The sequence below is a fragment of the Arctopsyche grandis genome, chromosome 10 (genome assembly GCF_051622035.1).
Source record: "Arctopsyche grandis isolate Sample6627 chromosome 10, ASM5162203v2, whole genome shotgun sequence".
In the NCBI taxonomy this organism is placed as follows: Eukaryota; Metazoa; Arthropoda; class Insecta; order Trichoptera; family Hydropsychidae; genus Arctopsyche; species Arctopsyche grandis.
This window is the reverse complement of record NC_135364.1, coordinates 21217597-21236267: the sequence shown is the minus strand read 5'-3', so window position 1 is coordinate 21236267 and position 18671 is coordinate 21217597. Positions and strand designations below refer to the sequence as shown.

The 18671-nt window shown below is 33.3% G+C and overlaps 2 protein-coding genes across 3 annotated transcripts; both read right to left on the bottom strand.

Annotated features, from left to right (window-relative positions):
• Window positions 1-778: 778 nt before the first annotated feature.
• Window positions 779-5115, bottom strand: LOC143918431 (facilitated trehalose transporter Tret1-2 homolog). Its single transcript, XM_077440361.1, has 8 exons — window positions 4866-5115; window positions 3750-3964; window positions 3352-3678; window positions 3095-3284; window positions 2286-2396; window positions 1699-1916; window positions 1429-1629; window positions 779-1341 (listed from the first exon to the last, which is right to left on the bottom strand). Exons 1-8 carry the CDS (start codon window positions 4972-4974, stop codon window positions 1051-1053), a joined length of 1662 nt encoding a protein of 553 aa, XP_077296487.1. The 5' UTR covers window positions 4975-5115; the 3' UTR covers window positions 779-1050.
• A 1305-nt stretch (window positions 5116-6420) lies between these two features.
• LOC143917841 (ubiquitin-protein ligase E3C) lies at window positions 6421-18584 on the bottom strand. 2 transcript variants are annotated; one of them, XM_077439444.1, is made up of 19 exons: window positions 18444-18584; window positions 17824-17955; window positions 17543-17746; window positions 17346-17468; window positions 17089-17221; window positions 16862-17015; window positions 16562-16788; window positions 13265-13655; window positions 12932-13194; window positions 12719-12863; window positions 12538-12640; window positions 11341-11545; window positions 11098-11212; window positions 10902-11020; window positions 9633-9877; window positions 9324-9551; window positions 8986-9241; window positions 8783-8913; window positions 6421-8715 (listed from the first exon to the last, which is right to left on the bottom strand). In XM_077439444.1, exons 2-19 carry the CDS (start codon window positions 17947-17949, stop codon window positions 8548-8550), a joined length of 3336 nt encoding a protein of 1111 aa, XP_077295570.1. In that variant the 5' UTR covers window positions 17950-17955; window positions 18444-18584; the 3' UTR covers window positions 6421-8547. The 2 variants fall into 2 exon arrangements, with proteins under 2 accessions (XP_077295570.1, XP_077295571.1); XM_077439445.1 differs by having other exon boundaries at window positions 9633-9871.
• Between the last annotated feature and the right edge of the window lie 87 nt (window positions 18585-18671).

Here is an 18671-nt window from a genome sequence, read left to right as displayed (position 1 = left end):
TTGAGGTGGCATTTTAGGATTTTCAACGATGACGACTTTTTTTTCAGGTTGTCGTTGTACAGATGTCATTTTGGTTTTTACTATATAATATGGTGTATAAAATAATAAAGAAAATGTCAGTCTCGGGATGTATAAGATGATTGTCAGGATTGGAAAAATGTTTGTTTAATGGAACTTTTTCCAGTTGTTATAAAAACAAATGAGAATTATTGAAATACTTCAAAACATTATTTTGTTTCTAAATGCGTTTTATGAATAGGATTTAAAATTAAATTTTCTATTTAAATTAGTTTTGCCAATATAAAATTAGTCAGTAGTTATTTCTTAAGGTAAATCTTATATTTAAGTAAAAAATTCTGTTGTGCTCAAAAATATTTTGCTATTAATGGTGTATGAATGCGAAATTTAAGCATTGCATTTTAAACTTCTACACAAGGTTCAGGAAGTCAGGCTCATGTGTAAGAAAATAAATATTATATATTCAGGATATGTAATAACAGTGGAACGAGTGAGGAGATTGAAATGAAAAAAATTGGGACATACGACTGGAAGATTAAGACAAGAAAGGAAAATATGGCATTTAAAAAAGCCAATTAAATGATATTCTAGGAGTGCAGAAGAAAAAGTTATAAAAATAAGAAAGGAAAATATGTAAGTACATACATATGTAGAAACATAGAAAAGTGTTGCCTAGAGCCGGAGAAGAACAGAGATGTGTTACAGTATTTTATTTGCTAAGGGACTTATGATGATGATAACATGGTTAAGAACAATAATTGAAAAGATAAAATGTTGATTTTTATTGCTTTTCCTATTAAAAACCAATCTTTATCTTCCTTAAACGTAACAAATATGTAATCAATCACCAAATCAAAGCATTGATGTTAGTAGTAGTAGTAATTATTTATCTGATGTTTATTTCATAATAAAAATATATATAAAACATTTCTATTTTTTTTTACATATGGTAACACATTTAATTTTACTGAAATAAAATCTAGAAGGCACATATGTATGTATGTATTTATGTATCATGTTATAAATTGTCATCTACACTTGTGAGATATCTTTACTTTTCTTTTCCAAATTATCATAAAATACTTCAGTTGAATTTTTTGTTTTTTCATTTGACAATTCCATCAAGATATCTTCCAAAGTTTTTCCTTTTGTTTCGATTAAACAGAAGTAGGCATAAACCGCAGACCAAAAGGCCACTACAGCGAACACATAGAATACATTGTGAAGACCGATCAGGCTGGCACACAATGGGAAGAATTGTATGAGTACAAAAGATGTGAGCCATATAAATATCATAATTATGGTATTCGCAATATCTTGCACCTGAAATATGCACATAAAAAATTAATTGAAATCTAATTTCCAGCTACAAAAGAAAATGATTGCGAATATGTATAAAATAAAAACAACCTCTGCTGCAAAAACTTCAGATAGCATCACGAATGGCATATTTCCAGCTCCAGCATTAAACATAAAAACGCAAACTGGAAGAGCAATCAGCGGCAGCCAGCCTAAAATACCACCCTTCTCTCCGTTGGCTACAGATTTTAAACTGAATCCAATAGCCAAATGACATATGAAAATAATTAAACACGAACTGATTTGCATCATCTACAATCATAAATCGAAATTAATTCACTCAAACACCGTTCAAATATGATATGAAATATGAAGTATTACTCGTCGTCCAGCTTTGTCCATCAGTAAGGAGCCACAAATCGAACCCAAAATAATTACTATGGCATATAATATTGCACATGCGTTTGGCGATACAGCACTACCTGCCGTTTCAAATATGTACACAGCATACGTTGATACAGCAAACATTCCAGTGAAGGTCTGTGTAGTTACCAAGGCAAAACAAATACCCAAGCCTCGTCTTCCAGCTTCAGAACTTACTTTTAATCAAAATATATACATAAACAATCAATATAAAATCTCACAAAAAGGTTTTTTTAATTGTGATACATCAAGTAAGGCAATTATAATGACTGACCAGCTTAAATTTAATTAATATATACAAATGATTAATGAAAATCAAAAGGTAAGCACGAAGATCCCTTCCCATGAAAAATATTATCAAAATTCTTTTAAAAAATATGATCAAAGCTTTATTGCTAATGTCTCGTGATATAATCTTGCAAAAAATATGGGATAGTTTCCAGAAAATCAGACACTTCATATGGAAATTAATTAAAATAGTGTAAAAAGTGTCTATTTGACTAAAATTACCCCATATGTGATAATATATGTATATAAAGCCTAACTTAATTGCTTGAATTTTTCCATTGTTGACTTTTCATTTTTGGCTTTTGCAGTTGCTGTTGCTGCTTTTGCTTTCAATTTTTCCAACTCGAAATTTTGCTCCTTTTTTGAATCTAAAAAAATAACTCGACTTCAATCAAAAACAATCATATATATAATATCGCTATTCTGTGTGTCCGTGTGTGTGTATCTGTGTAAGATAACGCTCACCATACTATAATAGTATATCGATTCGACATACATATGTACGTCACAGCTAAAACAATGCCAACAAACCGTACGAATGTAATAAAAAAAGAAAAAAGCTTCTATATATATATTGTTTGCTACCAATATTTCCTCTAGAATTATAGACGGCGCTAAGTCTCTGAGCATTTACCGCCATCTTTTGAAAATTTATTTAATTAATTAATCATTTTTTTCTATTGTTTATATGTGGGTAGGTAGGTAGGTTTTACCATTTTTTTTTCATATTAAACAATTAAATATAAACATTATATTAAATATATTTAAAGGGTATTTTAAAAAATTCGACCGCATGCGGATCAAACACAGGACCGATACCTTTCTTTTAATTTTTTTTATTTAATAACTTAATAGGCCAACACCCATACGATTATATTTCATCGGGTACAACACTAGTTTTAATATAAAACTGAACTCAATGAAGTTTATGAATCAATGTGTCAAAAGACTTTTTATAAATTCAAATAATGCGTTTCATATCTCTTGAAATAGGAAAAAAATGATGCTTTAAAGTGCGTTTCACTGAAAGTTATAAGTTATAATAATAACTACTTAATGTATGTACCTGGACTACTGCAACTTCTCATATAGATAGGCTGAGGCTTCCTTCTGCTAATTCGTCGTGGCCGTTTAATCGGCAAAGGAGGTAGTGGCAGTCTTAGTCCAAGTCGAGTTGCCAATTGTGTTAGTTCATTTTTGACTTCTTTACTATTCAATGGCAACTTTCTCAACCAAGCCAAAGCTCGAGCCGCTTTCTAATACAACCAATCTCTGTTTTTTTAATTGTCTTACAACAACAACATAAAAAACAATAGCACTTACTTCTTCATGGCCTCTTTTTAATCTGAATATTGGTGTTTCAGGCATAAACCAAAATGCCAGTAGGAAGATAATCGGCAAAGGTAATAGTGTAAGGGGTAGTAGATCGATGTCGGGAAGGATAGCTCCAAGCACATACGCGTAAAACAAACCTAAACTATTCTCGATCATTAAAAAACATGATAGCAATCCACGAGCACGCGGTTCTGAAATTTCACCGATGTAGAGAGGCGGCAGTGCGGTTGCAGCCCCACCTCCCAATCCACATAAAAATCTACCTATGAGTAACCAGTATGATGTGTTACCCCAAGCTTTCAATGCCAATCCTATCTTGAAAACGAAGATGTACATGTATTTTCAGTTAGAGATATTTACGGTCATAATTGTAGAGTAATTATTACCGTGATTGGAATGCCTGCAAGAAAAGCAGCTGGTTTTCGACCTTTGGTGTTTGCAATGTATCCAAATAAAGGCACTGAGGCCAATCCACCGAGTGGAAAGAGTCCTCCTGACCAGGCTGCTTCTGCTTCTGTCAAGAATCCAGATTTTTTTAGACTACCTATGGACGGAGATGTCCATCCGATAGCGGCACCGGTTGCAAATGCTCCCAAATTGCCTAGTAATCAAATGCTATCAATTAAAAATGTGTTTCTCTCATAGATGTAGAATAACCTAGATATGCCATTACATACAAATTTCGTTGGAGATCTTGTCGCAACTATCTGAGGGGGGCGGGGGGTTTAACTAGCGGGGAAGTGGTGGAAAAAAAGGAAGGAACGCAAAAAACGCAGTGGTCAGCAACCAGTTTATGTACATATGTACATGCAATGAAGTCTTATCTTATTCATAACTTTATTTTATTGCACATTCCGCGTGACAGTGAACCAAACTAATAAAGCCATATTTAGAAAAAAATATTTAGCTATACACACTATATTAAACTACAAATGTATGTTACTATAATAAAACCATCATTAACTATTACAATATTTAAACATTAGTAACTTCCACAAGGATCAATTTTAAAGCTGACACTTTAATATTTAGTTCATTGTTTGTAGTTTTAAGCTTAATGTCGATTTCTGAATTTCCTTCAGTGCCAACAAGATATACGCGTGCATTTAGTGACACATGTGGCAGAGATTGTCGACCGCTGTTCCACCAACGCATAAAACACTACATACATAGCGGCGATATTTCATTAATGTTAAAATACTACTACAATTGAAGATATTATATATTAATTCTTACATATGATATGTGATGCCATCCGCCTTTTTATGTTTTCTTGAGTAATTGTAACACAATTTCACTGAACACGTTGGCATTTTCGAAAAATGTCAATCTACCTTCCTACTTAGAAGCTAACTAGCTACTGAGAGAGAGTGTGCATGATCTGTACTTTTTTTTTTGTGTGTGCATGGTCCAACAGGGTGATCGGCTTAGAGCGTAAGGGCGTATCTATGGTATTCTATATCTATGGTTTCTCTAGTTAATTTGTATCAGTAGCGACTCACATATTATTGTTGCTATAATTTGATTTTGAAGACTGGGCTCGAGATTTTTGGGTACGGTTTCCTGATCGACACTTATTTTTTTACTTCTTAAACTGTTCTTCATTGACATACTCGATAGAAGATTCAATAATGCACATGTATAAAAAGGTAATACTTAGGCAAAAGTTCACAATGAACTAATTGTACGTTGTATAATACGTCTAATTATGCTATCTTCTTTGCATATTATCTAATGACAACAGAAGAAGAAACTGGTACTTTACAAAAGATAATAGAATTATATTTTGATTTACAAATCTGTCTAAGCTTTGAATACATAAAAAAAAAATGGCAAAAAATTAAGTACATAAGTAGGCCTGACGTCTTCCTGATATTTATTAGATTATAAGCCAAACATTTAAGAGATTTTGAACTGGACAGTTAGAGACCGAGAAATCTGTATGAATGTCTTATGGTATGAGATAAATTTTATATAAAATCTAAATTTTCTTGAAATATATTAATTTTAATATGACTAGTAATATTAAAAAGATTGCGATCCTTTACATAATGCAATAAATCTTTCAAGATAGAGCTATTTGGTTATTCTGATAAATACGCAGCTGACAGCTTTCAACAGCTATGCTTAAAGTACCTTTGTAGTAGATTTTGTTTTTACTTGTATATTTTTACTTTATTTATGTATGTACGTAGTAACAATAGATGAAGTTTTGTGATCAACTCGAGATTTTGACTGATTCGAACTCAGAATGGATTACTGATCACGTTTTCATGATCTAGAAATTTAGTCTATTGAACTGAATAAACGTATTAAATTGATATTTCATATCTAGAAGTTTAAACTTAATACCAAGTTATGTATAAAATTTGGTAAGCATCCGTCAACCGGAAGTGGCAGTTTACTCTTGTTCGATTTTTTCGACCCCTTAAACATGTGCTCTTCACGAAAAAATTCAACTATAATTCTTGTATCAATGTAATGAAGATAAAAAAAAATCACTAAATTTAATAAACCGGAAGTGGGATTTTTTCCTCTTAGAAAAGTCAAAAATGTTGTGCCCACGATTCTTTCCACACCCCTGAATGTATCAAGCTGTAAATTTATATTTGTATTCTTTATGTACTAACTTAGAGCTGATAAGGTTTTGGTCAGAATTCGTAAACCGGAAGTTGTATTTTGTTTAAAACAATATTTCATTATTTTATTTAGACCTTTTAAATTATTGATATTTAATGTGTATAATAATAACAGTGATTTTAAGTAATAAAAAAATTTCGAACAAAATCTGACAACCGGAACTAGAACTTTTGTCTTGTGTAAGTTTCCCTACATTTGCGCTCAATTTGAATCGAAAATGCTCTTATAACCGGTATGTGTGAATGTTTATGTATATTTAAATATCGAATTTTGTTTTGTAACCTTTTTATATTCCTCAAATACATAGATAAAGTCATGGGTTGGTCACATCGGAATTTTTTACTTTATATTTAAGTACATATGAACTACTTCTAACATAAGGAATTCTATAATATGCTTTAAATGAAACTGTATATTACCCTGTACTTGTTTATTTACATTAATTTATACATGACAAACACCAATGCATATGTTATTAATTATTGCGGTAAAATAGGTCAGACTTTACCTTACATATAAATATTAATATAACGAAGAACATCTACACGAATGCCATACAGAATAATATAATAATTATAAATATCTGGACTGGGCCCACACAAAACTTTCTCCATATACAAAGTATCTATTCTTTGTTTATCTGATGGACTTTTGATATTGCATCAAATAATTATTATGCCATTCTATTAATACATTGATTCATTTTCAACTGAAAACTGTTGTATTGATCTAATTAAACTAATATGTATGTAGGCTTAGAGGCTTAATTCGACGAAAATTCCGAAGAGATCCAGGAAAAATCATCACTTCTCCAAAAAAACAATATTAATCCTTGAAGACTGGTTATGGACACTGCGTATACTATCTAATTTCTGATTGATGTACTCTTATATGTGTGGACGAATATGAAAGAGGACCCCATTAGTTTTAATAATTACTGACAGGTTGCTTTACTCCGTATAATAATTTATTTTCAAATCATAACCCAAATATGATGCATATACAAATTTAAAATAAACCTTTTATTTTTCACACTTTTACATTTTATTTACAAATTGTTCAAATTTATACATTTTATAAAGTACATTTTATGAAATCATACCCAGTTTTACTTATATTGCTGAAACATTTGAAGAATCAAATCGCAGAAAAAGTTTATTGCAATTATTTACTACAGTAAAAATATAAACAATCTTTTTATTTTAAATGAATTGTACGTAATAATGAATCTTGGATTTAATTATTGAGATGATAATGCTGCCACATTCATATTACGGGAGAAATTGATTTCGTATGATCACTTAGTTGATCTCCGATACAATTGATATACATATTTTGATTGAAATCAAAAGAACATAATACTAAATATAAATTGAGAATAGATTAATGATCTTAGGAATGTGTATGATGGTATTTGTAGACTGATATTGGTACAGACTGACTAATCAACTATTATGTTACTCGTATCGAAGTTGGCATTTGTTTAAATAAAAACCACGATAGGAACAAGAACCCTTTTCGCTGATTAAGAAACATTCTAGATTTCAGTCAAAGAAAGTTCCGAGGTCTGTGTATGTATCATATATACAAATAATATTTACGAATTTCTTACATAATTTAGCAATTTCAATATGCATGCCAAATTCAATGACGTAATGAATATGAACAGAATAATTTTGCAAACTAATCAACATGCAACAACAACATCAATAAATAAATAGATTGGTCAAATGTTTAAATGTCAAACTTTGACGATTATATATTTTTTTTCACGTTTTATATTTATATACATACATATATGTAATATATACTTTGTAAATGGAGAAATCGAAAGAGTACATAAAATTTTTATATACACAAACATACAGATCACAATTTTATAATAGGAAAAAAATCATTAAACCATTACGTATGTCGTATTGCATAGCTTAATAATGCATTCTAATTAATAATATTGTGTTATATCTAGACAAAATTTTATATAACTTGACAATATAATTTGCTAATTAATGCTTATGTTGAAACAATTTAATGTCTAATATGATATCAACGAAATAATAATTAACACAATGAAATTTCACTATGTATTCGTAAGACAATGCAATTCTAACAATTCTTATCCGACGACTTTCGAAACAGGCGCCATTTCACAATGTTGCATATCTTTTTTAGAAAGTGATTTACATCTAGCAAAAGTTCGCAATACATACTTCAATATATTAAATAAAATTTAGTATACTTCCAAAGCATACATTTAATACAAGTATACTTCCAGCAAAAAATTTGAATAATACCAAAATAAATAAACCAATATAAAATATGATACAACAAATAACATGCAATATTACTCTTTCAAATACAAAATCATGTATATAATATGCATTGGATAGAAGTAGCGAGATTATCGGTGTGACGACGTTTAAAACTAAATTCAAATGTTCGATTGTTAAGAACAATACAATTTTCATATCAAATTCATAACACCAATAAAAGTCTACATTCGAATATTAAACACTGCGTATACAAAAATTTGAGTAATTGATTTTAACTCAATTCAAAACCGGCACCGGCGTTTATAGCATATAAGAGTTTTTCTTTCATAACATTTTCAGAAGGAAATTCTGGTAGTTTCAGTAGATTCATGCACGTCGACGCTGACGGTAAACGTTCAGATGTACCAGCATGTTGAATGCAGAAAGGAGGATCCAAATCCTACAATAATACACATAATATCAGTTTTCATAAACAAAGTTTTCGATAAACATATAACAATACATACTTTAAACCCGAGCAGTGGAGGTCTAGAACAGCTCGTGACGAACTTGAGAAGTTGTCGCTTTTGAATATCGGTGAAGTTTTCGACAACTTTCCAGAAGCATTTGATAGTCGGATGATCACCTCCATAACCACCTACACACAATTAAAATATAAATTCATGCAAACGATTACGATGAGACTATTTTGCACCTGTGTAATATTTACCGGCATAATTAGTATGATTTTTCAAGTCATCGACGTCGACAGCACTCTCCGCTCCAGAAATGAGGAGTCGCAATTCTTTGGAGCAGAATATACGCAACCAGGCCAGCGGTATGACCGTAGAAAGACCTTGCCGTAGAGCTGTTACTTGAGCACGCACTTGCCTAGACAATTTCCACTCGGCTACAAGATGAATGTATTCAATCCTATTTTCACCGGTTACGGGAATATTAGCACCGCCTGCTTTCAATTCCTCAACCTATTAAATTGTATACAATTCAGATAAGTCAAGAAATTTAGCTTCAGTTATGAGATAAAGCAAAAAACAAATAAATAATAACCCGTTGTTCGCCAAGTTCATCACTCATTACTGTGAAATCAAGTCCAAGATCAGCGACTGCAGCAGCTGGCATAGCACGCAGTTGCAAAAGAGACCTATGTAACCGTTCATCTAAAGCAGCTAATCGATGTATATCAGCTTCACCTTCGTTGCCTCGCTCTTCGCCGACGACCGCTTGCAAGAAAAATTCAGCTAACGGTAATTCAACAAGTAAACCTTCATACAGAGCCTGAAACGAACATCACACAACATTAACAAAAATAATATCACATCGTATATAAAAAAACTACATCAAATTTGCCAGATTTACTTTTCCGAGCATACGTCCGATGAAATAATAGTGATGATGGAAGTTTTCGACCAGTAAGTGAACGGCTGGGTTGGGATACAGCATATTGTCTTTAGTGAGTCTGAAGAAGCCACGATTGGGATCGCAAGCCGTGCGTAGTAATTCGGATAGAAACTCGCGGAACACTCCACCTCCGTCTACACCAGCTTCTTCCAAGCCGGCCTCATTCATGAGCTGAACGCGCATTTTCAATCGAAGATCTGGTTCTACGACAAAACAATTCATATTAACCCTTTGGCTGCTACGAGGTTTTTCAATGTCCAAGCGAAAAATGCTAACATTTGTAATTATTTTGAAAAAAAATAAATATAATATTTTTTTTTACATACTTACTTCGCCGAACACTCGTAATTTTTATAATACTTTATATACATTTTTAAGAAGCAGTCGTGGACTCGTGCTCTCTCTTTCTGTCTTGCTTTTACATGCGTGCGTGCGAAAGAGATACCTACATATATACACTAAATAAGTTTTGACGATTGTTTTCCGAGGCTTTATTCTTTTCAATAATCTATTTTTAGATATCGATGTATCCTTACAACATGCGATATATTCGAAACAGGTAGCGGTCTCTCTCTCTTTCTTTCTTGGTTTTAATTGTGTACGTATGAGCGAGACACACAAGGATGCGAAGTTTCTAATAATCAAATAATTTTTCAACATGTATCATAAACATTTTGTATGCATTTCAGTTGCATTTGATTGATTGCATGAATTCGTGACCTATATAATTGAAAGCGGATTTCTATTGTTTTTTGCCATTTATTTTAACTCTGCAAAATGATATCGGACACTGAAAGTGATGAAAGCGAAATAATAGCTCCTCGCCGAGGAACTCGACAAATCAGCAGCTCTACTGATTCTGAAAATGAATTTATCGATAATAATCAATTCCCAAGTAATAACTCCTTATATGAACGAACCCGAAATTTACTTTGATGATGAACCCGAAATTGAAGAGCTTTTATTTAAAAAATTGATAAATATTTATAAAGCTTGATTGAAAAATAAATATAAATACGTTTATAAAAAAAATGTTTCGTGCCACTGATGCGCTGGTGGCTCAAAGAAAGTATTGAAATACGACAATTAATGACGTCAACAACGATCGTCGTAGCAATCTTCGCCGATTTCAAAACAACGATTTATCGTTGTTGTAGCAGTCAAAGGGTTAAAAATCTGAAATAATTATATGTATGAAACATTTATCAGTATATGTATGTCTTTTACCGTTTTGAGAATTAAGTCGAATGAATGCATCTTCGTAAATGTGAGACCGTCTAATCACAATCTGAATGCTAGGTCCTTGTAAAAAGTTAGTCAAATCTCCTTGATATTCTTGTTTATCTCTGAAATTAAATTAAATACAAAAAATCAGCATATTACATATGAATTTGCATATTATTAAATAATAATTATAATTTACCTGAAATTTAAACCTTGAAAGATGAGTACCCTTTGCGAGAATGGTACAACGAAAGGTGTCTCTTTTAATATAGTCAACGTTCTAACCTCTTTAGTAGTAAGTGGAGGTCCTTTTTCTACAATTAAAAAATATTCAATGCTTCAATCAACAGTATACTGAACAAAAAATTGTATTTTTTTTAATACTGCTCAATATTTAATTTAGTTTTAGTTGAAATGCTTAATCTATATATTAATTTAGTACCACAATCTTCTCTTGTAAGAGCCGTGAAAGCTGTAAACGGTCTATATTGACGTAAACAATGATGTCTTCTCGGATGTAAAAGATGGTGTGGTCTTTCGATGAGTAACGGAAGCGCTTGAGTACCACCACACCAATCCCATTCACCTCGGGTGAAATTTAATCTTTGGTCTCTAGTGTGTAACTGTCTCAATAACCGGACTGAAACCTAAAAAACAATACATAAAAATCAACATCATTTACAAGAATTCACCATCCATTTCTAGATGCCGCTCCAACACGATTCCATTCGTCTCTGTTTTGCGCAACTCTCATCCATCTCACCCAGCACATTTTTCTAATTTTATCCACCTATCTAGCTTGCAGCCTTCCTTTACATTCTCTCGAGTACCATTCTAGCACTTCTTTTGTCCATTCTTCTAGCTACCTAACCCGCCCAATGCAATTTCAATTTTTTCACTATCTCCAACTACCATTGTCATACTTCTAGGGTTGCCACCTCAGACCCAGGTCTCACCAGGAGATTATGTTATTTATTTATATTTTATTCATATAAATTATTATTATTAAAAAAAATTACATTTCAAAATTATATAAAATAATAATGTTCGATGAAAACATTAGAGGAAAATAGTTTTATCTATTAATCAGCAGGCAAATCCAGCAATTTGAAGGAAGGAATGATATTTTTAAAAAGACATACATTATACAAATTTATCGGGATCTAATTCTACATTTACGTATGTATTATATTTTGCAGCATTTAAAAAATGTCGTTATTTAATTACAGAAAAATATTTGAATTATAAAATTATAAAAAGTAAGCAATAGTCTTTATGTATATCTTCTTCGCTTCAGTAACAAATTTTTACACTCGAAATATCGCCAAATATTTTGTACACAAGATATGCGCCACACCTCTTTAATTCTTTATATGCTTTGCATACAAGTTGTGAATTTCTAATAGAAAAATTTATAATTCTGTGGGGGATTTACTACACACCCAAACTCGGAGCCCAGAGATCCCAGAGGAAATCAAGAGATTCCGGGTCAAAACTGTAGGCAACCCTACATATTCAATTTCATATATCTCCTTATTATGCCAAGTATGCAGCGTTCCATATATTTGTGTGACATTTAAAATATAAACTTTACAAATTGAAAAGAAATATCATATATATAAAAATATAATATAACAACCTTAAATAAATGAACCCAAACTGCAGTATGATTTAGATTTTCCTCATTAGTAGGTAGCTTTTCATAATCGTGTTGAGTACTACTAGCGTACGAAAAGACATTTCTGAAAAATTCCAAACAATATTAGTTCAACTCCTGAATCATGACAATATTGAATGCAAATTCAATGCATAGCTCTTACTTGTAACCTTCACCGACATTTGGCCTCGATTCCGGGAAAGCCAGCTCTATAAGTCCCATACAAAGTTGTCGGAGAGTGACACAAAGCGGCCCCAATTGAGTTAGAGAGAATGCTTGTACGGAATTGATCGCTATATTCGACTCTCCTAAAAACGAACAAACATTGAAAAAAATCTAAATAACAACAATAATTAAACAATTCTAAAACACTCACCCATAATAGGATTCAAATCACTATCAGCGAGCTCTTCATCGTGAAGAGTCGCAAGTAAAAGTGAATACAGCGAGCAAAACGTAGCCAACGGTGGCAACAAACGTCCCGTTCTAGTTCCCAGACCTTGCGAAATGGACGCCAAGAGTGTACCACCTCTGCCGACAGCGACGGAAGTATTACCTCCTCCACCAGGCTCCAAATTGCTAGACCAGTTCCACAAAGCTCGCAAAAACCACGGTTCGAAAGCCAGCGTGTACAGTAACCTGCGCAAAACACACACACATTTGAATAAATACAATTTTAGTATATTTGCGTGAGAAATGACAGTCGTACTTGTATATATGAACGGCCATTTTGTGGCTGAGTAAAAGGTGATGGCTTATGGCGGATATTTGTTCTAGAGCTTCGCCCGTCCAGTCGTTCTGTCCGGCGTTCGTACACGCTTGCAGAATGCAACTGTTGTTGTCATTCATCATGTGGATGCACTCCGAGTTGACGGTGGCTTCTCGGTTCACAGCCGGGGGCTCGTCAGAGTCGCTGTCGCTGTCTCCCTCGTATCCCATTGGTTCGTTGTACATGGAGCGGTCGGTGTTCTTCTTGGGGGATTTCTTCAGGAAATTCGACGTCAAGCGTGCTATCAGAGCCAGGTATTGCAACATGAACGGGTGTGAGAGACAACTGCCGTTTATTCGCTGCCCGTTAGGTATGCCGCATATTTTGTTAACTGAAGATAATAAATTGAAGTTAAATTCAAAGTTATAAATTGGCATTATATATGTATGTCTACTAGTGTTTTAACCCGGCTTCGCTCGGTATTTGTAATATAAACCGCTTAAACATGGCCAATAGTAAACATTTTACTAAATTTATTTGAATATTCATTTGTTTATTTATTAAATTGAACGACACGGATTTTACGAACCAAACAAACAAACATGCAAACAGACAAAATCTCTTTCGAAATTACATATTGTAACGTGACGTTCTCCCCGCTGTCCCATCGGGCCACACTAGCTTTTATTTCAAGTGGCAACCCAGGAGAAACGTGCGGTAAAGCACACGAGCGCCTCGAGAGTCGGTCTCTTGCATCCCGACTACCACCGGGGAAGGACCTTCCCCGCGACCGTTCCCATCGCGAACGGAGCCCAGAGGTTCGCCATCTTGCTGAAGAACCGCTGTGAGGTCGAGTGCATGATCACTCCCTCCCCTGAGTACCAGCCCTACGTCCCCTGTATTCCTCACGCAGTTTCTGGAGAAGCGTTAGCCGTGAGAGGACCGACCAGAGGACCGGAGAGCCAGCTGTCCCGACCACGAGGAAGCTGTTATCAACGAGACGAGTGAGCAATCAGGAACCTTCCCGACTATTTACACTGTATCCCAGGTTAGTCAACGTTTCCTCATAACCGTTTCCTGGAAGGACGGCGATTTCCGCCACCCGCTCTCCCACCGCGAGATCAGTCTAAACACGCGCAAACCGTTCGTTACAATATTAGATGTGTGGTATGATTTTAAAATTTCTATGTATGACAGAATGAGACCTAGTTTTTCATAAATGTATATGTTAATAATTTACGCTTTACTTAAAAAAAATTGTGATAGAAAACCAATCTTTATTAACGTAGTGAAATAAAAAAATGGTCAAATAAACGCATAATAGCAAAGAAAAAATATATTTCTGACTTGAAATTCGCTATATAATTATTTATAAGTATTTTAAAGCAATAAATATAATAATTAATATAAAAAACTCCGACTATTGATTTCAATACTCACTTTGCAATACTACATAGATTTTGATTTGCAATACTCATATCTCATAAACGAGAATGAATCAACAGAAATCATTATCATATTTGAATTCAGTGGGTCAAAATTAATACTGATTGATTAGTTCGCTCTGGTAATTTTTTTGTTGTTCAGTTTACTTTTCAGTAGTTTTAGAATTAGTCGTTTAAATTGCCATTTTCTTTTTCAAAATGTAACAAAGCAATTAATTCATAATTACTAACAGCAGTATAGCTTAAGTACTATGAACCGGCTAGAGGCGTTCGAAATGTGGATGCATCGTATAATGTTACGGATTACACGGACCGACATGGTCAGCAATGAAAATGTGCTCTAAAGAGCAAGAGTATATAGACAGATGCTGACTGATATCGAGGTCCGAAATGTATCATATCTGTGGCATGAACTTAGAGGTGAAAAGTACGGTCTACTGCACCTAATCATAAAAGGAAAAATAGAGGGTCAAAGAGGTGTGGGTAGAAGACAGATCTCCTGGCTCCGGAACATACGAGACTGGACAGTAGAGGCACTATTTAGAGCTGCTCAGGACAGGGACACACAGGTGGTAGTCAACGTCGGGGGGACCTGACATGACACCGAATGAAGAAGTATAACTTGGCAAGCCTGAACAGGATAGAGTCCATTGAAATGTGGTGTTACCGGAGAATGTTAAAGATCTCATGGAAGGAGCATGTGAGGAACGAAGCGTCCTCCAGTTTCTTTATAAAAAGAGAGAGCTTCTTGACATGGTAAAGCGCCGTAAAATGGCCACGTTATTGGCGGTCCCAAATATCGCCTTCTACAAACAATCATAAAGGGAAAAATAGAAGGCAAATGGTGGCTTGGGAGAAAGAAGCTCTATTGGCTCCGGAACATCAGGTCATGGATGGGATTCAGACTCGAAAAATTGTTTTGGCTTGCCCATGATAGGGAGCAATTCACACGGACCATAAATGATGTCTGCCCATGGTAGTCGCCTACGTCCGAATACGGATTCAGCATTAGAAGAAGAATAGCTCGGTGTTTGAATTAATGCTAACTACTGAGAGGTTGCCAGGTTCGATCCTGTGGGTTGACCTCGATTGAGAAGAATTTATTCAGAGTATTATCTCTAGTGCTGCTGGTCAGACTTGGACATTTGTGACTCCAAGTTGATCGGAGTTTGTCAATTCATCTGATTTCATTGTTGAAACGGTTCTTCAACAAATTCACAAAAACCAGCCTACCCACTATGTCAGCACTATTTGAATATGATTTCATGAAAATTTATAATCTATAAACATTTAAATATGTACAAGTTGAATAGCATAGATGTCAATAGGGGCAATTCGATAGCAGGATCATGGGAAAATATAAAATTGCTTCCCAAAGAATAATAAAATAAATTATCAAATCTAGATATTCTCATCAATTAACGATAAATTATCTATTAATGACAAGTTACTTTGATTTGCTTTACTTATATGACTTACTTTTCTTAAAAAATTTACTACCACTCTATGTATATCGGTACCCATAATTATAAATCCCTTGTACAAGATCACGGTATAATCCCATCAGAAAATTAGATTTATTAAAATGAGCCAGTTACTCATAAGTCATCAGTATATGAAAATATTATTCATGAATATGCGTAGTCGTCCAAAATTATAAACGTAGCATTATAAAATATTTTGTAAATTGGGTTTTTTATTACTTTGACCTGAATTATGTATTATAAAACAGTCTGTATTAATGTACTATCTCATATACAATGCGGCATTTAACCGACGTATGCACAAAGATCATGATTTCTACTTTGAATAGGAACTTTAGTAAAAAATATGTAAAGAAAAAATAGCATACCATAATTTTGAGGTTCAAGTAAGAGCAATGAATACAATAGCCAAGAAGAGTATTCAATTTTGATATCAGGACATACTTTATCAGCCGAACTTAGGGCTGATATTAAACCGCTGTAAGGAAAGGTTGACGTTGGCTGTGCTTTCAAGGCTGGCAAGAGATACATCTTGATAACTTCACTCATTTCCGGACATAAAATACACGAAGCGAACTCAAGCATTACAATATTACTGAAAGGAAATAAATCATTATAAAATTTGTTATTGAAATATTATTAAACTTTAAGCGTAGAAAAGTAATTACTTAAATTCAGGATCATTCATTTGTAGTACATATGAAAAAGGACGAAGTAGAAGGGCAAAAAGTGAGGCTGCAAGAGGAGTCGGAGCACTTGCAGATGGACCATAAAGCGGTGGTGTTTTGTCTTCTAAAAGTTTTCGTATTTCTCTAAAATAGCCTGAAATCAATATGAAATGAGTTGATAAAAGATGAATAAATTAATATTATATTAATATATGTATGTCTATTACCTCGTTTAACAATATAAAGGAGTGTTTTGAAAATTACTATGTTCGCATCTTGAGGGTTCATAACTTTTTTAATTGTATCGACGCATGTGAATACTTCTAACATCCGTAAGGGAACGGCTAGAGAATCTCTACTCTGAAAAATTATATTAAATATTCAAATAAGTGTATTTTTTATATACATATACGAGTCTTCAACCAAACAAAGCTGAGTATTTTTGCTACTACATATTATATATGTAGATCTTAATAAAAGATACCTGAGGTCCTCTGGTATTGAGTAGTTTTAAATGCAAAACTAAAAGTCTTTGAATTTGGAAAAATGAACCGCCATTTTGCAGTACTCGACTCCATTGTTTTAACAATTGTTGAGATATAAAAATCTGAAAAATATTAATTCCATTAAACTAGCACCATATAAATGCGCAACAAAAAATCAAACAATTGATTTACATACCAGTCTGGATGAGTCTTTTTGTTGATCGTAAAAAAATAACAGTCTTCTAATTAGTAATATTAATTCTATTTCGTTCAAGGTGCTATTTTGATGTAGACAACTGTCGAATAAGGATCTTTGATTATTTTTGCATTTTATTCTATTGATGAAGCTTCGCACGTAAGCCTGTATTTTTATCGTGCTTATCAGTCGTTTTTTGTAATCCTTGAATATTAAAAGTCGCTTGTTATTATATTAACTATGCATACACATGTACATTGTAATTTTAGTATCGAATGTACCTCTCTTTTTATGCGTTCTTGGTGGGCTTTTTTCAAGAGAGCATCACGACTCAAATTTTGATAGGCACTGGCTCCGGCTAAATTTTGTTGTGGTCTACGACGAAATTCTCCCTCGAACGAGTACATGTTTGCCTAAACCACAAAAAAATAAAAATAACATACATATATAACTATTATCTGAAACCACATCTTCACATTCATAAATGTTGATAACTATGATAAGAGTGTCATTTCTTTTGAGGAAATCTTTTCGATATCGGTGAATAATTATATATGTATATGTATGTTTTTAAATATTGATAACATATATAAAAAAAAATCTGAAAAATATTATTTATCAAGCTACTGTCAAATTTGTGTCGAACATAACCTCAAAAAATTATCAGCGATTTTTGACTTAATCATCACAAGGTCAATTAACACAAAGGCTTACGAAAATACATTTTTTCACTTGGCCATTTGCTCGTTATGGTCGTGTGAGAAATTGAGCGTCAGAAATATTGCACAATGCTGTGATAAATCATGCAATGACACATGAAGAAAGTGTTTGTTTGAATGAAGGCTTACATAGCAAAAATGCGAATTCATTAATTAGCATCGAAATGAAAAGTATGGCTTACAAAAATATGGTGAAAAATGTGGTGTTTTGTATAAAATCCTGATTGGCGAGAGGCTGAGCAAAGATTCAACGAATTGACGATCGACAAAGCAACCCTCGACTCAACTGGTACACCACCATGATTGACGGAACGTCATTGACTTTTCTTAAAAACAGATGCTTGGCCGTAACACTCGTCGCGTTCGACCAAAAACAGCTGCACTAAAACTGTTTTAATTACCTATGTATA

Coding starts and splice junctions, on each gene's coding strand:
- LOC143918431 (XM_077440361.1), bottom strand. CDS start 4,974: ATGTCAATGAAGAACAGTTTAAGAAGTAAAAAAATAAGTGTCGATCAG. Junction 1,917..2,285: donor GGAAAAATTCAAGCAATTAA/GTTAGGCTTTAT, acceptor TTTGATTAAAAG/TAAGTTCTGAAGCTGGAAGA. Junction 1,342..1,428: donor CTGAAGTTTTTGCAGCAGAG/GTTGTTTTTATT, acceptor TGCATATTTCAG/GTGCAAGATATTGCGAATAC.
- LOC143917841 (XM_077439444.1), bottom strand. CDS start 17,949: ATGTACTCGTTCGAGGGAGAATTTCGTCGTAGACCACAACAAAATTTA. Junction 13,656..16,561: donor ACTTGAACCTCAAAATTATG/GTATGCTATTTT, acceptor TATTATCTTCAG/TTAACAAAATATGCGGCATA. Junction 11,546..12,537: donor TTTGGGTTCATTTATTTAAG/GTTGTTATATTA, acceptor ATTGTTTTTTAG/GTTTCAGTCCGGTTATTGAG.